This window comes from Narcine bancroftii, chromosome 3, assembly GCF_036971445.1.
Source record: "Narcine bancroftii isolate sNarBan1 chromosome 3, sNarBan1.hap1, whole genome shotgun sequence".
NCBI lineage: Eukaryota > Metazoa > Chordata > Chondrichthyes > Torpediniformes > Narcinidae > Narcine > Narcine bancroftii.
This window is the reverse complement of record NC_091471.1, coordinates 230276542-230297365: the sequence shown is the minus strand read 5'-3', so window position 1 is coordinate 230297365 and position 20824 is coordinate 230276542. Positions and strand designations below refer to the sequence as shown.

General features: G+C 43.8%; 1 protein-coding gene across 1 annotated transcript in view; it reads left to right on the top strand.

The window, feature by feature from the left end:
- The window catches only part of LOC138758204 (zinc finger protein 229-like), a 22886-nt gene extending 2062 nt beyond the window's left edge, over positions 1-20824 (top strand). The window contains exons 2-3 of the mRNA XM_069926804.1: positions 7130-7295; positions 13543-20824. Of these exons, the coding sequence (XP_069782905.1) occupies positions 14046-15473 (1428 nt within the window). The 5' untranslated portion in view covers positions 7130-7295; positions 13543-14045 and the 3' untranslated portion in view covers positions 15474-20824. The remainder of the gene's footprint in view (positions 1-7129; positions 7296-13542) is intronic.

Sequence of the window (20824 nt, the reverse complement as noted above, 5' to 3'; positions counted from 1 at the left end):
TCGCAGGCCGAGTTAACAACCCTCTGGAGTTTATTCTTGTCCTGAGAGTTGGCGCCTCTCTACCAGACAGCAATGCAACCAGCCAGAATGCTCTCCATGGTACACCTGCAGAGGTTTTCAAGAGTCTTCGGTGACAGACTAAATCTCCTTAAGCACTTCAAAATGTATAGACAGTGGCTGGCCTTGTTCATGATTGCATCAACATGGAGGACAGGACAGATCCTCGGAGATGTTGACACTAAGGAATTTGACCTTCTCCACTACTGAGCCTTGGAAGAAGACTGAGTTATGTTCCCCTGACTCAATAAAGTACACAAATAAGAGTGCTTAAATGAGTCTGAGTTTTTTTTGTTGAGTCTGATGGTGGAGGGTAGCAGCTGTTCCCGAACCTGGTCCTGTGAATCTTGTGGCATCTATACCACTTTCCTATGGCAGCAGCAAGAACAGAGCATATGCTAGGTGGTGAGGGTCTTTGATGATTGCTGCTGCTCTCCGACAGCAGTGTTCCCTGTAGATGTACTCAATAGTAGGGAGAGTTTTATTGTGATGTCCTGGGCTGTGTCCATTACATTTTGAAGGGCCTTACGCTCAGGGTTATTGGTATTCCCATACCAGACCATGATGCAGCCAGTCACTTTCCACCACATCTTTGAATAAATTTTCCAGGGTTTCTGGTGCCAAACCTCAGCAAACTCCCAAGGAAGTAGAAGCATTGACGTGCTTTCTTCACGATGCCATTGTTGTGTTGGGTCCTGGAAAAATCTTCAGAGATAATGACTCCCAAGAACCTAAATGTGCTCACTCTCTCCACCTCTGATCCCCCCCAATGATCACTGGATTGTATACCTTTTGCTTTCCTTTCCTGAAGTCAACAATCAGCTCCTTAGTTTTGGTGACATTGAGTGTAAGGTTGTTGTTGGTGCACCATTCAGCCATGTTTTCAATCTCCATCCTGTACGCTGACTCATCCCCATCCTTTATACAACCCACTACTGTGGTATCATCAGAAAATTTGTAGATGGTGTTGTTGTCGTACTGAGCTACGCATTTATATGCGGTAAGTGAGTTGAGCAGGGGGCTAAGAACACAGCACTGTGGTGCTCTGGTACTGATGAAGATTGTGGAGGAGAAGTTCTTACCAATCTTCACTGATTATGGTCTGGAGGTGAGAAAAATCACAGAATTCATTGGGGGACGGGGTCTTAAAGGGAGGTGTTGGAACTTTGGCCTTCATGGTGCCCAGTGTTGTAGAGGGGATTGGGGTGTTATGGGTAAGTTGTACACTGCATTACTGAGGCCAAGGTTGGGGCATTGGGTGCAGTTTTAGTCACCAAACTACAGGAAAGGTATCAATGATATTGAAAGAGAGCAGCAAAGATTTGCAGGGATGTGGCCAAGATCTGAGTAACAGAGAAAGGTTAGGACTTTATTCCCTGCAGAGTCGGGGAGATGTGCTAGACGTGTCTTAAATTATGAGAGGTATAGTTAGAGTAAATGTTAGCAGGCTTTTTCCACTGTGGGTAGGTGAGAGAAGAACTAGAGGACCTGGGTTCAGGGTGAAAGGTGAAAAGTTTAAAGGAAACATTTTGGTGGAACTTCTTCACACAGCGAATGGTGAGAATGTGCTGCTAATTGAAGTGGAGAATTCGTACTCAATTTTGACATTTAACAGAAATCATTTGGATTTGTACATGGATAGGTGTATGAAGTGCTGTGGTCTGGGTGCAGGTCAATGGGGTTGGGCAGAATAATAGTTTGGCACAGACTAGAAGGGCTGAATGGCCTTTTTCTGTGCTGTACTGTTGTATGGTTCAAAGGGTGAATGTGAAGAACACAGACTGTTACTGCTCAGTACAGGCCCTTTGGCACACGATGTGCTGACCCACTTCAAACAATGTAATTTTTCCCTCCCTCACACTGATAACACTCTATTTTCCTACATCCCTGTGCTGATCTAGAGACTGTGAACCAGGACATAGCCTAGATTGGAGAATGTGTCATATGAAGCAAGATTAACAGACCTCGGACTTTGGAGCAGCGATGGATGAGATGTAACAATAGAGGGAGATAAGATTATGAGGGGATTGGATAGGGTGGCCACCAGCACCTGTTCCCCAGGGTAACAGGAGCAAATAGCAGAGAACATCTGCCTAATGTGAGTGGATGTGGTGGTGGAGGCTGGTCCAACTGGGAGATTTAAAAGACTCTGGGATAGGCACAAGGGAGTAAGAACAATAAAGGGTGTAGGGAGGAAACAATTCATTTGTGGTGGAGTATGTTTACATCATGGGCCGAAGAGGCTGTGCTGGAATGTTCCATGCTTTGTGTCACGAGCTTGTGAGGCAAGAAATAGCAAGAGTAGGAGTAAAAGTCATGAGGAGCTGGCGCCTATTGATGCCCACTTACATTCAACAACCCCCAGAACGTTTTGAATGGTGGGAGGAAACCGGAGTCCCTGGGGAAAACCCATGCAAACATGGGGAGAACATACAAACTCCCCACAGACAATCACAGACCAGATGGGGACCCTGGCCGCTGGTGCTGTAAAGGTGTTCCTCTAACCACTACGTTAACTGGCTGTCCCAAATATAGGTGAACATAGGCATGAACGTATTTGCCAGAATGTTACCATGAGGGTTTGAGTAGTAAGCTGAGACTGGGTAGAATGTAGAACACCACCGCACAGGCCTTTCAGCCCTTGATGTTATGCTGATCCATATATTTCTTAAATAAAAATGAAACCCTCCCGACCCTGGACTTCCATCCATGTGCCTGCAAGAGTCTCTTAAATGCCCCTAATGTTTCACCCTTCACCACCATCGCTGGCAAGGCATTCCAGGCACCCACAACTCTCTCCATTTATTTAAAAATCTTACCCTTGATGTCTCCCCTACACTTCCCTCCTCCACATTGTACAGATGTCCTCTGGAGTTTGGTATTCCTGCTCTGGGAAACAGGTGCTGGCTGTCCACTCTATCGAAACTTCTCATAATCTTACCTCCATTAAGTCTCCTCTCATTCTTCAATGCTTCAAAGAGAAAAGTCCCAGCTCTGCTCACCTTGCCTCATAAGACTTATTTTCCAATCCAGGCAATATCCTGGTAAATTTCCTCTGCTTCCTCTCCATAGCTTCCATATTCCTCTAAACATCAGATGACCTGAGTGAACACAATACACCAAGTGTGGTCTCACCAATGATTTGTAGTGTTGCAACAAGACCCTTCGACTCTTTTTACTTAATTCCCCTATTAATGAAGCCTAACATCCTATTGGATTTCTGAACTACCTTATGTGGTGATCTTGAGGGATGTATGGATTTGAACCCCAAGGTTCATTCACACTCCTAAATAACCACCCATTAACCCTGGACTCAGCCTTCTAGTTTTACCTTCCAAAAGGCATCACCTCACATTTATCCGGATCAAACTGTATTTACCACTTTTCTCCCCAAATCTTCAACCTGCCTATATCCTTTTGGAACCTACAACAACCTTCAGCATCATCCACTCCTCCAACCTTCGTATTATCCGCAAACTTACTGACCCATCCTTCTGCCTCTTCATCCAGGTCATTTATAAAAATCACAAACAGCAGGGCATCCCAGAACAGATCCTTGCCAAATTCCATTAGTCACTGACCTCCAGGTAGATACTTTCCGTCCACGACTACCCTTGCTTTCTACATGCAAGCTAACTTTTAATCTACACAGGCAAGGTTTCATGGATCTCATGTCTCCTGACTTTCTGAACCAGTCTCTCATGGGGAACTTGTCAAATGGCATAGTAAAATCCATATAGACCACATCTATCACCCCCTTCCCTGATCAATTTCCTTTGTTACCTCCTCACAAAAACTCAATTAGACTCATGAAGTACAATCTTTCCTTCACTAAGCCATCCTGAATGTTAAAAAAGTATGTTTTGATTTTCAAAGACTCGTATAAATTCAAACAAACAATCCCTTTGAACTCCAATATGACGTGCAGAGTCCGTTTTTATTTCCACACTCCCCCCACCCCTTCCCCAGATACAACTGAGAATGAAGTCATATAACTTCGACAGATACGAAAAACACAAATACCGGTGGGATCAATGACCCCTACAGAAACCTTGGAAAAACCAACCAAGGTGACCGGGTAACCTAAGGTAAGGAATAAAAAGAAAACAAACAACTAACAGAGCACATTGTCCCCACCACATCCCACTTCATTAATCCCAATTGTTTCAGTACCCTTGTTCTAAAGGGGGATAATCATATCTGCATACCAATATATTTCACACGACACGCTCTAATGAACGTGTCATATTTCCTCCTTAAATTGTTCATGATTCTCTCCAGGGGAATGCAACTTTGCATTTCCATATTCCATCGTGTAATATTTAGTTGGGAGCGGACTTCCACACAACCACTATACACTTCCTGGCTACTGACAAGGCAACCTTCACGAAATGAATTTGGTATTTGGACAGTCTAAAACTTATGTCCCCAAAGTCTCTCAGAAGGTAGACTCTGGATCCGGTGGAAAGTCCACCTTTGTAATCTTTTTTTCAAAATGTCCCCCAGGCCATGCTGACTATCCTTGAGTAGACTGTACTTCTCCAAATGCTCATAGATCCTATCCTTAAGAATCCTCTCCAGTCGTTTGCACACCAATGATGTAAGACAAACTGGTCTATAATTTCCAGGATTCCCCCTATTTAAAGATCACAGCCATTGCCCCAGCTACCATTTCCTTCAATTTCCATTGCAACCTGGGGTGTATTGCATCCAGCCCCGGGGACCTAACAATCTTAATCTTTTTAAGAAGATTCAACACTTCCTCTTCCTTAATCTCAAAATTGTTGAGCACAAAAGCCTGTTCTATTCCAACGTCACCTTGATCCAGGTCCTTTCTCTTGTGAATACTGAAGCAAAGTATTCATTTAGGACCTCCGCAGCCTCCTCCGCCTCAAGGCACATGTTGCCTCCTTTATCCTTTGGCAGCCCCACCTGCATTCTCGTCATCCTTCTGGACTTCATATACACATTGAACACCTTGGGGTTCTATTTAATCCTACATGCCAAGGCCTTTTCATGCCCCCTTCAAGCTCTCCTAAGCTCTTTCCTGTCTAACATATACTTTTCATGGGCCCTTCCTGTTTCCTGCTTCCTATATCTAGTGTTTGCTTCCTTCTTCCTCTTGACTAGCTGCCTCACCTGCTTCGTCAGCCACGGTTCCCTTTTCCTACATGTTTTCCCTGTCCCATTGACACAAACCTATCCTGTACCCATCACGTGGTCCCTAAACTTCCTCCACATTAGTTATTTATTTTAACTTTGAATGTCTGTTTTCAATTTACTCTCACTTGTTCCTGCCTCATACCACCGTAATTAACCCTTCACCCAATTTTTGACTTTTACCCTTATCCATAGCTATGCTAAAGCTCAGGGAATTGCAGTCGTTCTCACCCACTAAGAGATCCACCACCTGACCAGGTTCATTACCCAGAATTAGATCCCATATGACTGATCCACATACTGTGTCACGAATCTTTCTTGAGCACACCTGACAAATTCATTCCCTTCTAACCCTCTTGCAGTCAGGAAGTGCCAGTCAATATTGAGGAAGTTGAAATCTTCCATAACCCAACCCTGTATTTCCAAAATCGGCCTGCTTATCTGCTCCACAGAGTCCTGAGGGCTATTTGGGGGCCTATAGACTACTTCTAGTACAGTGATTGCTCCTTTACTATTTCTAACTTCCACCTACACTGACTCAGTGGACATTTTCTCAGCAGCGTCCCCTCTCTTACCTCCCATTATATTCCTTTTAAAACTTCTAAACCCCAGTACCTGCATCAGCCAATCCTGTCCATCCTCCATTCAAGTCTCTGATACAGCCACAACATTGTAGTTCCATGTGCTGATCCATGCTCTGTTGAAACCCTATATTAATATTCCTAGCATTGAAATAGACATATTTCAAACCCTCTAAATGACCACATAAAAATGTTTTGTCCTCAGCCTGTCCTTCCTCACAAACCTCAGAACACATTGCATCATGCCTTTGACCTTATGCCCTATTCTCTGCACTCTCATTCTGGTTTCCACCACCCCTGCCAAACTAGTTTAAACCCTCCCCAACAGCTCAAGCAAACCTGCCCACCAGGATATTGGACCCTCTCCAGTTCAAGTTGCTGGGATAATTTTCACTGGAGCAAACATGGCAGATGTTTGACCTTATATATGTGTACAAACTTACGAGAGGCATAGAGGTGGTGAATAATGATAGTTTTTCCCCAGTGTAGGAGAGTCTAAAATGAGAGGGCACATTAAATGTGAGGTGGATCTGATAAACAGAATGGTGAGTACATGGAGAGAGATATCAGAGGATGCTGTTGAGGACATACAATTATGAGTTTCAAAGCATGGATATGAAATGTTTCTCAGAATGTGGGCCAAATACAGATCAATGAGACATTTAGATAAGATTTGTTTGGAATTCAGGGTGGGGTGGAAGGCCAGTGTCTGGGCATATCGCTCCATGACTTAATGACAATGAAGTGAAACAGGGTCGGAAAGATGGTATGGGATTTGTTTCCTTCATTAGTGGGACAGGGGAGGGAAGAGAGCAAGGCTGTGGGACAAGTTGATCAAATATTAGTTGGAATGCAGCTGTCCTAGAATTGTTGGATCAGCTCCTTATCTCTGTCCTGAGAATGCAGGGCCATGGGGTTTTACTCCACACCCTGGGATCAGACCCCATGGGTTGGGAAGGTGAACCATTGTCCCGACACAAACTGAACTGAAATGGTTGATGCAGTGAAGCTGCTCCCTCCAGTAGGTGATTATAAGGACAAGCTGACAGAGACTCAAATATAGAAAGAAAGGCAGAACATTCAGGGAGCATTCAGTTGGTCTGTCAGCACCTCTAGGGAGAGAAGCAGGGTCTCCACCAACACTGCCTGAGCTGCTGAGATTTCCAAAATTGTCTGTCTTTATCTCACATTTCCAGCATTTGCAGTTTTGTTTCCCTTCTATCGAAAAATTGGAGCCTGAGGTCAATGACGGAACTGAAGTGGGGTCAGTCTGTACATTTTGGTGTTTAGAAGAATGAGAGGTGATCTAATCAGCTTCTCGTGGTTTGCAGATTGAAGTGGAGAGACGGAGAAGACAGTGATTGTACCAAATGAGCTGGTCCTTGCTCTTCGCTGTTCCCATGTGGATCGTGACCTGTCTAGTGGAGTCTGTGGGCCTGATTGCTGCTCCACTGTGGACATTGGTGTCTTCTTTTCCTGCCTGCTGAGCAGTGAACAGTAAGTGTCTGTGAGGGCCTCGCTCCCTCAATTCCCTGCCTCATATTCAGTGTTCTCATCTTCCTGTTCAGACCCCTCCTTGGCCCTCACCCCCTCACTCTCCATGGAACCTGCTCCAGTCATGAAACTATAATTCTTTGAGTTGCTGAACTTGGGCTCAAAGGATTATGGAGAACCCTTTCCATTCAGCATGCAGTATCTTTGACCCATGACCATCAATAAGGAGGTAGAGGAGCATCAAAATCAGGGGAATAGCATCTCCCCGCAGACTGTAGATTGATGAACAGAGTCCTGAAATTTAGTAAATGATCCCAAAATATTTAAACATATTTATTTTAAATTGTATTTTTATGTGAATCTGAGTTTAATATGTGCTGTGGATTGTGCGTGCACCATGGTCCAGAGAAACGTTAGCCAGTTGTATATTTATAGTCAGATGATAATAAACAAATTGAAAACAGAGCTGTACAGTACAGGCCCACTTCTGCAATGTTGTGCCCACTTACATAAACCTACTCAAGCATAGAACCATCCATTTTTCTACATCCATGTGCCTATTCAAGAATCTTTTAAATGTCCCTATTATACCAGCCTCCTCCAAAGGGAAAAAGATGCGGCTGTCCATTTAATCCTTTTTTTCTTTGGCTTGGCTTCGCGGACAAAGATTTATGGAGGGGGTAAATGTCCATGTCAGCTGCAGGCTCGTTTGTGGCTGACAAGTCCGATGCGGGACAGGCAGGCACGGTTGCAGCGGTTGCAAGGGAAAATTGGTGGGTTGGGGTTGGGTGTTGGGTTTTTCCTCCTTTGTCTTTTGTCAGTGAGGTGGGCTCTGTGGTCTTCTTCAAAGGAGGTTGCTGTCCGCCGAACTGTGAGGCGCCAAGATGTACGGTTTGAGGCGATATCAGCCCACTGGCGATGGTCAATGTGGCAGGCACCAAGAGCTTTCTTTAGGCAGTCCTTGTACCTCTTCTTTGGTGCACCTTTGTCACGGTGGCCAGTGGAGAGCTCGCCATATAACACGATCTTGGGAAGGCGATGGTCCTCCATTCTGGAGACGTGACCTACCCAGCGCAGTTGGATCCATTCAACTGATAATTGGACCTATGACCCTCTGAAATCTCTGTTCTCCTCCACCTGTGGCCCCACCCCATTTTGCATCCACACATCCCTTTCCCTTTACAGAGTGGAGATCTGTGACCAGTGGTGAGCTGCATCTGTGCTGGATCCCTGTGGTTTGTCCTATTGATTCATGATTTGGTTGGGACATGCATAGCATGATGTGTAATTTTGTAAACAGCCACACGATTGGTGGTGGAGTGGACAGTGCAGAAGAGTGTCCCTGAATGGGGTAATACAGGTTGTGGAAGGTCTACTGTGCTTGCCTTCAGTGACCAAGGCACAGAGTACAAATGTTGAGATGTCGTGTTCCAGATGTTGGTTCGTCTGCAGTTCTGGTCACCATACCAGAAGGAAGGAGAGATTAAAGCAGACAGTGTGTAGAATAGGTTCACAGGGATGTTGTCCGGAATAGAGGGTCTGAATTGTAAGGAGAGACTGGATTGAGCACTTTTCTGTTTCCCTGGAGTGAGGAAGAGGAGGGTTGTAAAGTATGAGCGACTCAGACTGAGTTTATAAATGGTCTGTTCCCCATGATAGGAGTGTGTGAAACTGAGGAGAGCAGGTTGAAGTTGGGAGGGAGGAGGTTTAAAGGGGATCTGGGGAAATGTTGCACACAGACAGTCGTTGATGTGCGGAGGCAGGAACAGTGACCACATCTAGACAGGTTCCTAAATGAGCAGGGCATGGAGGGTTGTGGAATTAATGCAGGGAAGTGGGATTAGTGTGGACAGGGATGATATCAGCAGAGACGTTTCAACTCTGTGATAATGATGCTCCACCATTGCCTGCACTGGCTTTGACTATCTGGGCCCTCAGCTCTGAGCTTGCCTCTCTGGAATCCTTGGCTGTGATCTTTGGACATTTTCACTTTGACCCAGCTGTCAGTCTGCTCCTCACATTATCTGAGACATTTCACCAATTTACCATAGCTAAGAAGTTTGTACAAAGTGGTGCTGGGTGATGGGGATATCCTTGTCCATCAGCCTTGTTTCTGAATGTTCTTCATACCTTAAGAAAAGGCTCAGGCCCAAAATGTTGGTCTTCTATCTTTACTCCTATGGACTATGGACTTCCTATAAATTATGGGTTAAGCCTGAATCATTTCCCCTCATGCAGTGTATTCTAGGTTGTAACCACCTTCTATGGGAAAATTAAATTCTTCTTCAGATTCCCTTAAAACCTCTTCCTCCTCTCCTTAAACCTCTACCATGGGTAATAATGTTTTATTATCTCGCTTCTCTCTGCATCTCTCTATGGTCCTCTCTGCTCCTCGAACCATAGAACAACAGAAAAAACAGACCCTTCAGCCATTCTCATCTGTGCCGAACAATTATTCTGCCTAGTCCCACTGATCTGCACCAGTTCATAGCCATCCATACCCCTCCCATCCATATACCTGTCTACATTTTCTTTGAATGTTAAAATTGAACCCATATTCACTAATTCAAATGGCAGCTGGTTTCTCACTCCCACCACCTCTGTGTGAAGAAGTTCCCCCTAATGCCCCCTTAAAACTTTCCACTTTCACCCTCAACCCATGTCTGGTTTGTCTCTAATCTACCCTTGCAGGAAAGAGCCTAATTGTGTTTGGTCTGACTATACCACTCATAGTTTTGCATACCTCTATTAAATCTCCCCTCATTCTTCTATGCTTCAGGGAATAAATTCCTAACCTGTTTAATTTTTCCCTCTATCTCAGTTTCTAAAGTCCAGGAGACATCCTGGAGAATCTCCTCTGCACTTTTTCAATCTTATTGATATCCTTCCTGTAGTTCGGTGACCAAAAATGCACACAATACTCACCAATGTCTCATACAACTTTACTCTTAACATTCCAACTCCTATAGTTAGTACTTTGATTTACGAAGGCTCATATCCCAAAATCTCTCTTTACGACCCTATCTATCTATGACGCCACTTTCATAGATCCCTCTGTTCTACCGCACTCTTCACTGCCCAACCATTTATGGTGTATATTCTACCTTGCTTTGACCTTCCAATGTGCAACACCTCACACTTGTCTGCATTAATTTCCATCGGCTATTTTTCAGCCTTTTTTTTTCCAGCTGGTCCAGATCTCTGCTAACTTTGAAAGCCTTCCTCTCTGTCCACAATGCCTCCAACCTTTGTGTCATCTGCAAACTTGCTGATCCAATTTACCACCTTATCATCCAGATCAATGATATAGAAGACAAATAACAATGCTCCCAGCACCGATCCTTGAGGCACACCAGTCTGAGAAGCAATCATCGACTACCACTCTCTGGCTTCTCCCTTATACCCAATATCGAATTTAGTTTACTACCTCCCCGTGAATATCGAGCATCTCAACCTTCATGATGATCCTCCCATGTGGGACTTGTCAAAAACTTTATTAAAGTCCATGCAGACAACATCCACAGCCTTTCCTTCATCAACTTTCCTGCTAACCTCCTAGAAAAACTTGATAGGATTAGTCGAACATGACCTCCCATGCAAAGCTATGTTGATTATCCATAATCAATCCCTGGCTATCCAAATACTTGTATATCCAACCTCTTAGGATACCTTCCAATAATTTACCTACCACTGACATCAATCTGACTGGTCTATAATTTCCAGGTTTACCTTTAGAGTCCTTTTAACCATTACAACATATGAGCTACCCTCCAATCTTCTGGCATCAGGCTAAGGACATTTTTAATATTTCTGCCAGGCCCCCTGCAATTTCTACACTAGTTTCCCTGAATGCTTGAGGGAATATTACCGTCATTTGCTTTAAAACAGCAAGCACCTTTAATCAGTATAGATTCCATGACCTCATTGCTTGTTTTCCTTGCATCCCATTACTCTGCCCATTTACTGACTGAATACTGATGAAACAAAAAATAAGATCTCCTCCATCTCTTCTGACCCGATACAAAGCCGACCACTCTGATATTTGAGGGGACCAATATTGTCCCTTACATCCTTTTGCTTTTAATATACCTGAAGAACCCCTAAGAATTTTCCTTCATATTTTTTTCCAAAGCAACCTCATGATTTCTTTTAACCTTCCTGATTTCTTTCCTGAGGTTTTTCGTGCATTTTTTATTCTCCTCAAGAACCTCATTTACTCCATGTTGTCCATACCTGCTATATACCTCTCTCTACTTACGAACCAGATCTCCAATATTCCCTCAAAAACCATGGTTCCTATGCCTGCTAACCTTGCCTTTAATCCTGACAGGAAACACAAAACTCTGTACTCTCAAAATTTCACCTTTGAGGTCCTCCACGTACCTTGCACATCCTTTCTCAAAAACAACATCCTAATCCACGCATTCTAGATCCTTTCTCATTTCCTCAATATTAGCCTTTCTCCAATGTTGAATCTCAACCTGAGGCCCAGATTCATCCTTCTCCATAATTAACTTGAATCTAATAGCATTATGATCACTGGACCCAAAATGTTCCCCTGCACATACTTCTGTCACCTGTTCCTGTCTCGTTCCCTAATAGGAGATCCAATATTGTACTTTCGCCAGTTGATACCTCTATATATTAGAAAACATCCTGACTCATTTGACGAACTCCAAGCCATCGAGCTCTTTTACAGTATGAGAGTCCCAGTGAATATGTGGAAAAATTAAACTCTCCTATCATCACAGTGTGTTGTTTCCTCCAGCTGTCTGCTATTTCTCTACAGATTTGCTCCTCCAATTCTCTTTAACTATGTGGTGGTCTATAATACAACCCCATGAGTGTGTTCATACCTTTCCTGTTCCTCAGCTCCACCCATTTCGCCTCATTAGATGAGCCCTCTGGTCTATCCTGCCTGAGCACAGCTATGATATTTTTCCTGACGAACAATGCCCCACCTCCCCCTTTCTATCGTGTCTGAAGCAATGTAAGCCAGTCCTGCCCATCCTAAAACTAAGTTTCAGTGATGACCACAATGTCATAATTCCACCTGCCAATCTACACCCTAAGCTCGTCTGCCTTTCCTACAATACTCCTTGCATTGAAATAGATGCACCTGAAAAAAATTTCACCACCTTCATTCAACCTGTTGACTTTTAACGGTGCATGCAATTTTCACAACATCTTTTCCTACCTCCACTCTTCTATCTGCTCTGGCACTCTGGTGCCCATCCCCCTGCAAATCTAGTTTAAACCCACTGGAGCAAAACTAGCAAACCTTCCCGCAAGGATATCAGTTCCCTTCCAGTTCTGATGCAGACTGTCCCATTGGAACAGGTCCCACCTTCCCTGTAAGAGAGCTCAATGATCCAGAAACCTGAAGCCCTCCCTCCTGCACCATGTCTTTGGCTAGTGTTAAGCTGCATTATCCTCCGATTTTCTAACCTCACTAGCATGTGGTGGAGATAGTAATCTCAGGATTGGGTTTGGGTTTAAATCTGGTGCTGACTATAAAGAGTTTGTACATTCTCCCCGTGTCTGCGTGGATTTCCTCCGGGTGCTCTGGTTTCTTCCCACTGTTTGAAATTATCTGAGTTTGTAGATTAATTGGGTGGAATTGGGTGGAATGGACTCGTGGTCCGAAAGGGCCTGTTACCTTGCTGTAGGTCTAAATAAAAGCTGGGATGTAATGAGGCTTTATGAAGCATTGGTGAGAGCACCAATGATATGGACTCCATATCAAAGGAAAGGTGTGTTGGCCTTGGAGACGGCACAGAGGAGGTTTACAAGGATGGTCCCTGGAGCGATAGGCTTTCTTTTAAGGAGAATTCAAAGGCTCTGGGATTATACTCGCTGGGGTTTAGACGAATGAGGGTGGGGGTCTTATTGAAACCCATGGAAAACTGAAAGGCCTGGATATTGTGGACGTGGAGTGAATGTTTCCTGTGGTGGGGGAGTCTGCAACCAGAGGCCACAGCCTTGGAATACAAAACGTCCCTTTAGAACAGAAAGGAGGAATTTTTTTTACATAGATGGTGGTGAATTAGTGGAATTTGTTCCCACGAGTGGCTGTGGAGGTAAATTTGTTGGGATATTTAAGGTAGAAGTAGGATGGGAATCAAGGGTGGGGGGGGGGAGAAGGCAGTAAAATGGGGATGAAAATTATAATAAATCAGCTGTGATGGAATTATGGGTGGGATTGATGGGCCAAATAGACTAATCATCTTATGATCTTATTGTTTAACAGTCAGTAACAGATATCATGTCCGTGAACTTCGCAGCATCGGGAGAGGTTTCCTCACTTTGCTTTTAAATCGGTTCCAGTGTGTCAGAGGCAACCTCAGCTCCTGGCACCCAGACATCACTCTCTGCACCTGCATTTCCAAGGGAGGGTATGCTCGCCACCCACAAAGCACCTGAACAATGGAGGATTCTCTGACCATAATGCCCTGCGGTCGGCAAGGGGCATCACATCCACTGTTCTGAACATGTTGGCAATGCAGCCCAGCTAAGGAGCTTGTTGGGGACCAAGGCTGAATCAGCGCTGGAAGCAGAACGGAAGGGTCCCGTGGTTTTGGGGCTTACATCACCTGGTTAGAGAATGCTTCTCCCTAGGTCCTGGTCCTAGTCCCAGCCTTGGTGTTGATTTAACTTGCTGCTGAGCTCTCTGGGAGCCTCCATCAGGCTGTGTGCCCTGGGGCTGAACTGCATTGATTTATTCCCTTGTCACGTCCTCTTGACCCCACAGTGATGAACCAATTTCAGTGCTCTGACTGCGGAAAGAACTTTAAAAGGTCAAGTGAGTTAGCGAAACACCGGTGTGTTCACACTGGGGAGAGGCCCTTCACCTGCCCTGAGTGTGGCAAGGGCTTCACCCAGTCCACCCACCTGAGGAGTCACCAGCGGGTCCACACTGGGGAAAAGCCATTCTTTTGCACTGAGTGCGGCAAGGGCTTCAGCAGGCAATCAATCTTGCTGACCCACCAGAAGATTCACAGCAGCGATATGCCGTTCGTCTGCCCCGAGTGCGGCAAGGGCTTTGGCCAGTTGTCCAGCCTAAGGATCCATCGACAGTGTCACACCAGGGAGAGGCCCTTCACCTGTTTCGAATGCGGGAAGGGCTTCACTCAATCCTACCACCTGCTGTCCCACCAGCAGATCCACACTGGGGAGAGCACATTCGTCTGTCCTGAGTGCGGAAAGGGGTTCGCCCGATCCTCCCACCTGCTGACCCACCAGCGGGTCCACACCAGGGAAAGGCCATTCATCTGCCCCGAATGCGGAAAGGGGTTCGCCCGGTCCTACCACCTGCTGACTCACCAGCGGCTCCACACTGGGGAGAGGCCATTTGTCTGCCCTGAGTGCGGAAAGGGCTTCACCCAGTCCTCCAACCTGCTGATCCACCAGCGGATCCACACTGGGGAGAGGCCCTTCACCTGCCCTGAGTGTGGGAAGGCCTTCACCCAGTCCTCTGACTTGCTGACCCACCAGCGGGTCCACACCGGGGAGAGGCCATTCACCTGCTCCGAGTGCGGGAAGGACTTCACCAAGGTCTCCCACTTGCTGAGACACCAGCGGGTCCACACTGGGGAGAGGCCGTTCATCTGCCCCAAGTGCGGGAATGGCTTCACCCAGTCTTCCGACCTATTGATCCACCAGCGGATCCATACTGGGGAGAGAACGTTCGTCTGCCCTGAGTGCAGTAAGGGGTTCGCCCGATCCTCCGATCTGCTGAGGCACCAGCGCGTCCACACCGGGGAAAGGCCGTTCATCTGCTCTGAGTGCGGAAAGGGGTTCACCCAGGTCTCCAACCTGCTGACCCACCAGCGGGTCCACACTGGGGAGAGGCCATTCAACTGCTCTGAGTGCGGTAATGGGTTCACCCTGGTCTCCCACCTACTGAGACACCAGCGGGTCCACACAGGGGAGAGGCCGTTCGTCTGCCCTGAGTGTGGAAAGGGCTTCACCCAGTCCTCCGATCTGTTGACTCACCAGCGGGTCCACACCAGGGAAAGGCCATACACCTGCTCCAAGTGCGGGAAGAGCTTTGCCCAGTCCTCCAATCTATTGACCCACCAGCGGGTCCACACCCGGGATAAGGCATACACCTGCTCTGAGTGTGGGAAGGAGTTCACCAGGTCGAACAGCCTGGTAAAACACCAGCGAATTCACACATAAAGTTTGCGGAGTGTGGAACATTTAAACATGACTTGTAGTTGGTTGTAACATGGTATTCTTTGTTTTGCAACCAAAGTGTTTCCCGTTATTGCCTTTTCTTTCTACTATTTATACGTATTACAAGAAGGGGCAAATCTGGGAAGAAAGAAGTGCCAACTAATCTGACAATGGAGGTTATTTCTGATCTACTGAATCAGCACAGACACTCGTTAGCCGACAATTTTAAAGATGTCTTGGGTCAGATAAATACTAAGAAGATTAGCCAAGGAACATGGGGAACGATTGTCATCTGTTGAGTGAGAGTTAAATCACTTATATGACCGTGTCGAGAAAGTGGAGATTGTATGATCCAGATTAAGCGACAGCAATTTGAAGCTAACGGTGAAAGTAGACAACAAAATCTACGTATTCTGAGCTTGACTGAATCATCAGAAAGTGGACAACTTACAACATTTTCTTTGGAGTTGCTTTACGTGTTGTTTGGGAAGGAGCTGCTTTTTATCTCTGCCAGAGATTGATAGAGTTCACTGCTCTTTAATAACTAAACCAGCTCGGTTATTCTTCAGCTGCATTATCAAATAAAGGATTCTCTGATTCGAGAAGCTTGTCGAAGAGGGAAACCGATTATTGCGGCCAGCAGATCAGGATTGTTGAAGATTCCTGTCCCAAAGTTTTGAAGCAGCAATACCGAGAAGTAATGTCGGAATTGTACAAGTGTGGTTCCAAGGCTTCCTTGTTGTATCCCACATGTCTCCATGTTAGACTTTCTAACGGACTCAAGAAGTGGCTGCGTTCAGTTGAAGAGGCTCAGTTCTACCCAGATGATCTCCCTACTACATTGTGCGCAGTGTGAGTTTCTACCTGATGACTGATTATTAAGATTTCTAAAACTTGTTACATAATATCTGTTGGTCGAAGACTGGCTGCTTTTCTTTGCCTTTGCCAATATTTTCATATGGTAATAAACCTACGAGGGTTGTGTTCATGAAGTATTTTTCTTTCTATTAAATTCCTTGAGCTATTAATTTTTTTTACAGGAAGAATGCCAAGAGAAGAATATTGAGAATTTTACATACATTTTTTTTAGTAATAATGGTTCAGATTTTTACTTTATCGTATGCATTTTAAAATTACACGTGAAATTTTAAAATAATTTTTTGGGGTGCAGTCATAATAGAATTAAGTATTGTTTGGAAGAGCTGATTATATTTATATTAACAGGAATTGGTCCAGCAAGAAAATTTATATAGGCGCAAACTTGAATTCACAAATGATGGCAGTTTGATGAATAGTTTCCTGGGTTGCTTAAATATTCCCACGCTTTATTTGGATGACCAAATGAGACTAAATGAGCCTATTTCGCAAGAGGAAATAGCTATCAACAGTCACAACCTTTCAATCTCAGCTGGGGAACCCGTTGAGTGTCGGCTAAGTCTATTACCTTTTGATTTGAGCATAGAGCCATTAGCGATTCCATTTAGAGAGTCTGAAGAAATATCAGGGAGTTGTAGGAAGTGAATTCAACATAAAGTTTCCCTTCATGCGGATGATCTTTTGGTTTTCTTATCAAGCCTTACCGTCCATGCTGTCAATACTTCCTCAGTTTATTCATTTTTCAGGATTTGAATAAAAGTGAAATTTTCCCTTTGAATGTACCTCCAGTGCACACTCATCTTCCTTCTAAGATTGTGGAAAAGCAATTTTAATAATCTCGGTATTACTGTTACAAAGAATCATAAGTATCTTTTTCAAGAATATTTTCTTACATTATTAAGACATGCGAAACAGTCTTTAACACAATGGTTGCCCCTTTCTATATCTTTGGTCGATCATTTTAATTCTATTAAATTGAATATCTTACCTAAATTTTTATATCCTTTTCAATCTATACCAATTTTTGATTTACTCGACTATATCAACTTCTCGATTTAGAAGAGTAAGTGACTCATCTAAATAAAGTTCATATTCAAAAACCTGAAAGGGATGGAGACATGGCGCTACCTCATTTCAGATTTTATCATTGGGTGGTCAATATATGCAACCATGTTCTGGTTACATTTTCACAACTGAGTGGACCTTCCAGTATGGGTGGCAATGGAGCTGAACCCTGCTAAAAATGTTTCCATTCCAGCACTTCTTGGATCCTTGCTTCCTTTCTCTTTAAATAAATCAATTGATCATCCACTGTGAGAGTGTGGGTGCAGTTCGGATTTTTCTTTATCAAGCCCTATTTTATCCAATCATCTTTCTCAACCTTCTTTGTGTGATCTTGGTTTTTTTTAATGAATGGCACAGATTGGGTATTGAATGTTTCAAAGATCTATTTTTTTATTGGTAACAACTTTGCATCATTTGAGTAGCTTTTCTGAAAAGTTTAATTGCACCTGATGCGAACATTGTGAATGTGTTTTTTTTAAATAGTTTACAATATTCTTGAAAAGGTTTAATATCAATTATTTATGATAAGTTGGTGGGTTTGAGACCTGCCCCTCTAGTAAACATTAAAAATGCCTGGGAACAGGATTTAAACTTTTCATTATCAGACAGAGTTAATAGTTAAGATGGTTTATACTATTACTTTTGTACCCATCAATGTTTGTTACAATTTAAAGTTGTCTAAAGTCAAATGATCTCGTATCTGTTCAGATGCGAACTCTTGTTGTGGAAAAATGAAAGACAGGAGAGGCTTCTTCTTTAATACATATGTCCTGGATGTGTCTTAGCCTTGAAAAATACTTGAGGGAGGTGTTTCAAACATTATCTTTAATCCTAAATGTAAGCTCTTTTTGGTACAACTGGAGAGGATGATGTTCTTTCAACTCCAATCAGATGCTGTCCTCTGTCTTTTTCATGTGATACTATTTAGATGGAAGGATGCTGCCCCACCCACTCATGCTCAGTGGCTGAGGGACATTATGTCCCATTTAAATTTAGAAAAGATCCATTACTCAAATATAAGGTTTCAAATGCTGTGGGGACTGTTCCTGAATTATTTCCATAAACTCTAGGCATAATATTAATCCTGAATTTCAGTACATTGCCATTTCATTTCAGGAATGAAGTACAACATTGGTTTGGGGATGGGGTTTACGTGTTAAAATTTTCTTTTTGTTGTACCTTTGTATTATGGATGTACTATATGTGCTTTTATATTTTGTTGAGTTATGTAATTTTGTCATTATTATTGTGCATTCTATAAATGTTCTGTATATGTATGTTAGAGGTTCTGATATCTCAGTGGTTAGAGCACTGGTATTGTAAACCAGAGGTCGTGAGTTTGATCCTCGCTGGGGCCTCATTTCTTTGAGGGGTGCTGTACAAAGTGGCGACTCTCTGTCTTCCTTACAGGAGACAAAAATTAAAGAATTTCATGTATGTTACATTCTAAATGTAGTATTATATGACAATAATGGAACATTTACCTTTATGTATGTAAAATCAATAAAAATATTAATAAGGAATATCAAAACATCACTCACTCAAACACCAGGAGGGGCTGGAGTTTTGTGGTTATTGAGGCAACAAATCAAAACTGGTCTTGTTATTGTTGTCAATTTGCAATTTCTTTATTGTGAGATGTACAAAGATGCAGTGAGGAAGTTTGTTTTGGAGCAATCTAGGAAGACATTCTGTACATAGTCCAGCAAATCAGTCACAGTGCAGAAGTGCAGTTACAGGGACAGATCAATCGGTACAAAGCAAAGGCAGCATTTATTTTACAAGTGTAAAATCATTCAAGAGTCTGATAACATGGGAAAGGAACTATCCTTGAATATGGAGGTGTGTGTGATCTCACACTGATGAATCTTCTCCTCCATGGGGAGGAGGGTAAAGGGAGTGTGTCTGGGGAGGGTGAGTCTTTTAATATGTTGGTTGCTTTTCCAAGGCGGCAGGAAGTGAAGGTGAATGGATGTTCTCCATCAATGTGAGTGACTCCGATTATATATTAAATATTAGCAAAGCAGCTCGGTTGAAGGCTCTTCAGCCCATGAAACCTGTGCTACCCAATTAACTGGCCAATCGTGGGGTGGGCGAACGTGCAGACTCATTATTGGCAGGACTGGATTCAAACCTGGGTGGTCGGTGGCATAATAGCATTTCGCTAACAAGCCACCCAGTGACGGGAATTGTATTTCCTGTCTTGGGTCTATACCAAATAAAGCAGCTGTTTGAAATCTGTGTCTCATCCCCTTTGTAGGAGCCATAGACTCTGTACTTGCCAATCGCGGGCAGCAGCGATGTCCGCTGGGGTCCATAGGCCTCTTCTTTTTTTCCCATTTATTTATTTAATTTTCAATCAACATGAAGTTACAAAACAAACAAAATCAAAGAAACGTCACAGACATATGCAATAAAATACCAAAACCAAACTACGTATTGATATACAAAGAACAACACAAGATCACAAAGATCAAATTCTGCACTAGTGTTTATAAATGCAAAATTACACAACGGGCCGATCCTTAAAACTAGGAAAGAAAATAAAGAGAATGACCACCCCCTCTTTTCCCAAAAGCATTAATTACATACAGATGAAACATGACATGGTTCATCTAGAGCTTATCTCCTCCCTTAAGGGATAAATGACTTGAGATGGACATCGCTAGGCAAACTGGAGATCGTGGTATTGGAGACCGGAGGAGGGAATTATCAAATGTAAACCCCTGTGTATCTTAAATACGGGTTCCATATTCTTAAAAACATTTTGTAACGATTTCTGAGAATGTACGCAATCTTCTCCAGGGGAACACCACTACTGTGACAGAATATTTAGAGGTGGCTTGGGAGAAATTGCTAGAGCATGTTGCACACACACATTTTAAAACACAGAATTTTTGCACGACTTTCTCAGAGTGCTCTTTGCAAGAGGCCACAAAGTATCAGCATACAGCTTGCCTTGGAACATGTGATCTTTGCAAGCAGGGGATGAACATTTTTGCTCTCAGAGAGGAAGGGTGTGAAACAGAGAAGGAGTCACAGAAATCAGTTCCAGAAGGACAAAGTTGGCAAACTTTTGGAAGACTGGTCAAAGGAGAAGACTGATAGTTCGAAAAGTGACCTGAAAGAGGATCATCTGGAGAAACCTGAAGGGGGCAAGTTTCTTCAGCAAGACTGATTGAGCAGGAATCAGTTGGGGATGTCCTGGAAAAGGAATCTCTCTCTGAAGACCAGCAAGAACCCTCCTGAGTGGTAACCATTTGACTGTTAAACACCAAAGCTTGGTGAACTTTGTTAATGCTAACTTCTGTGCACAGTACAAGAATTGCCTGCAACCAGTGAGATTGGACTGATCCAAAGAACTTTTCTAATCTTAAATATACATTACACACACCTGCGCTTAGTATGGGGGG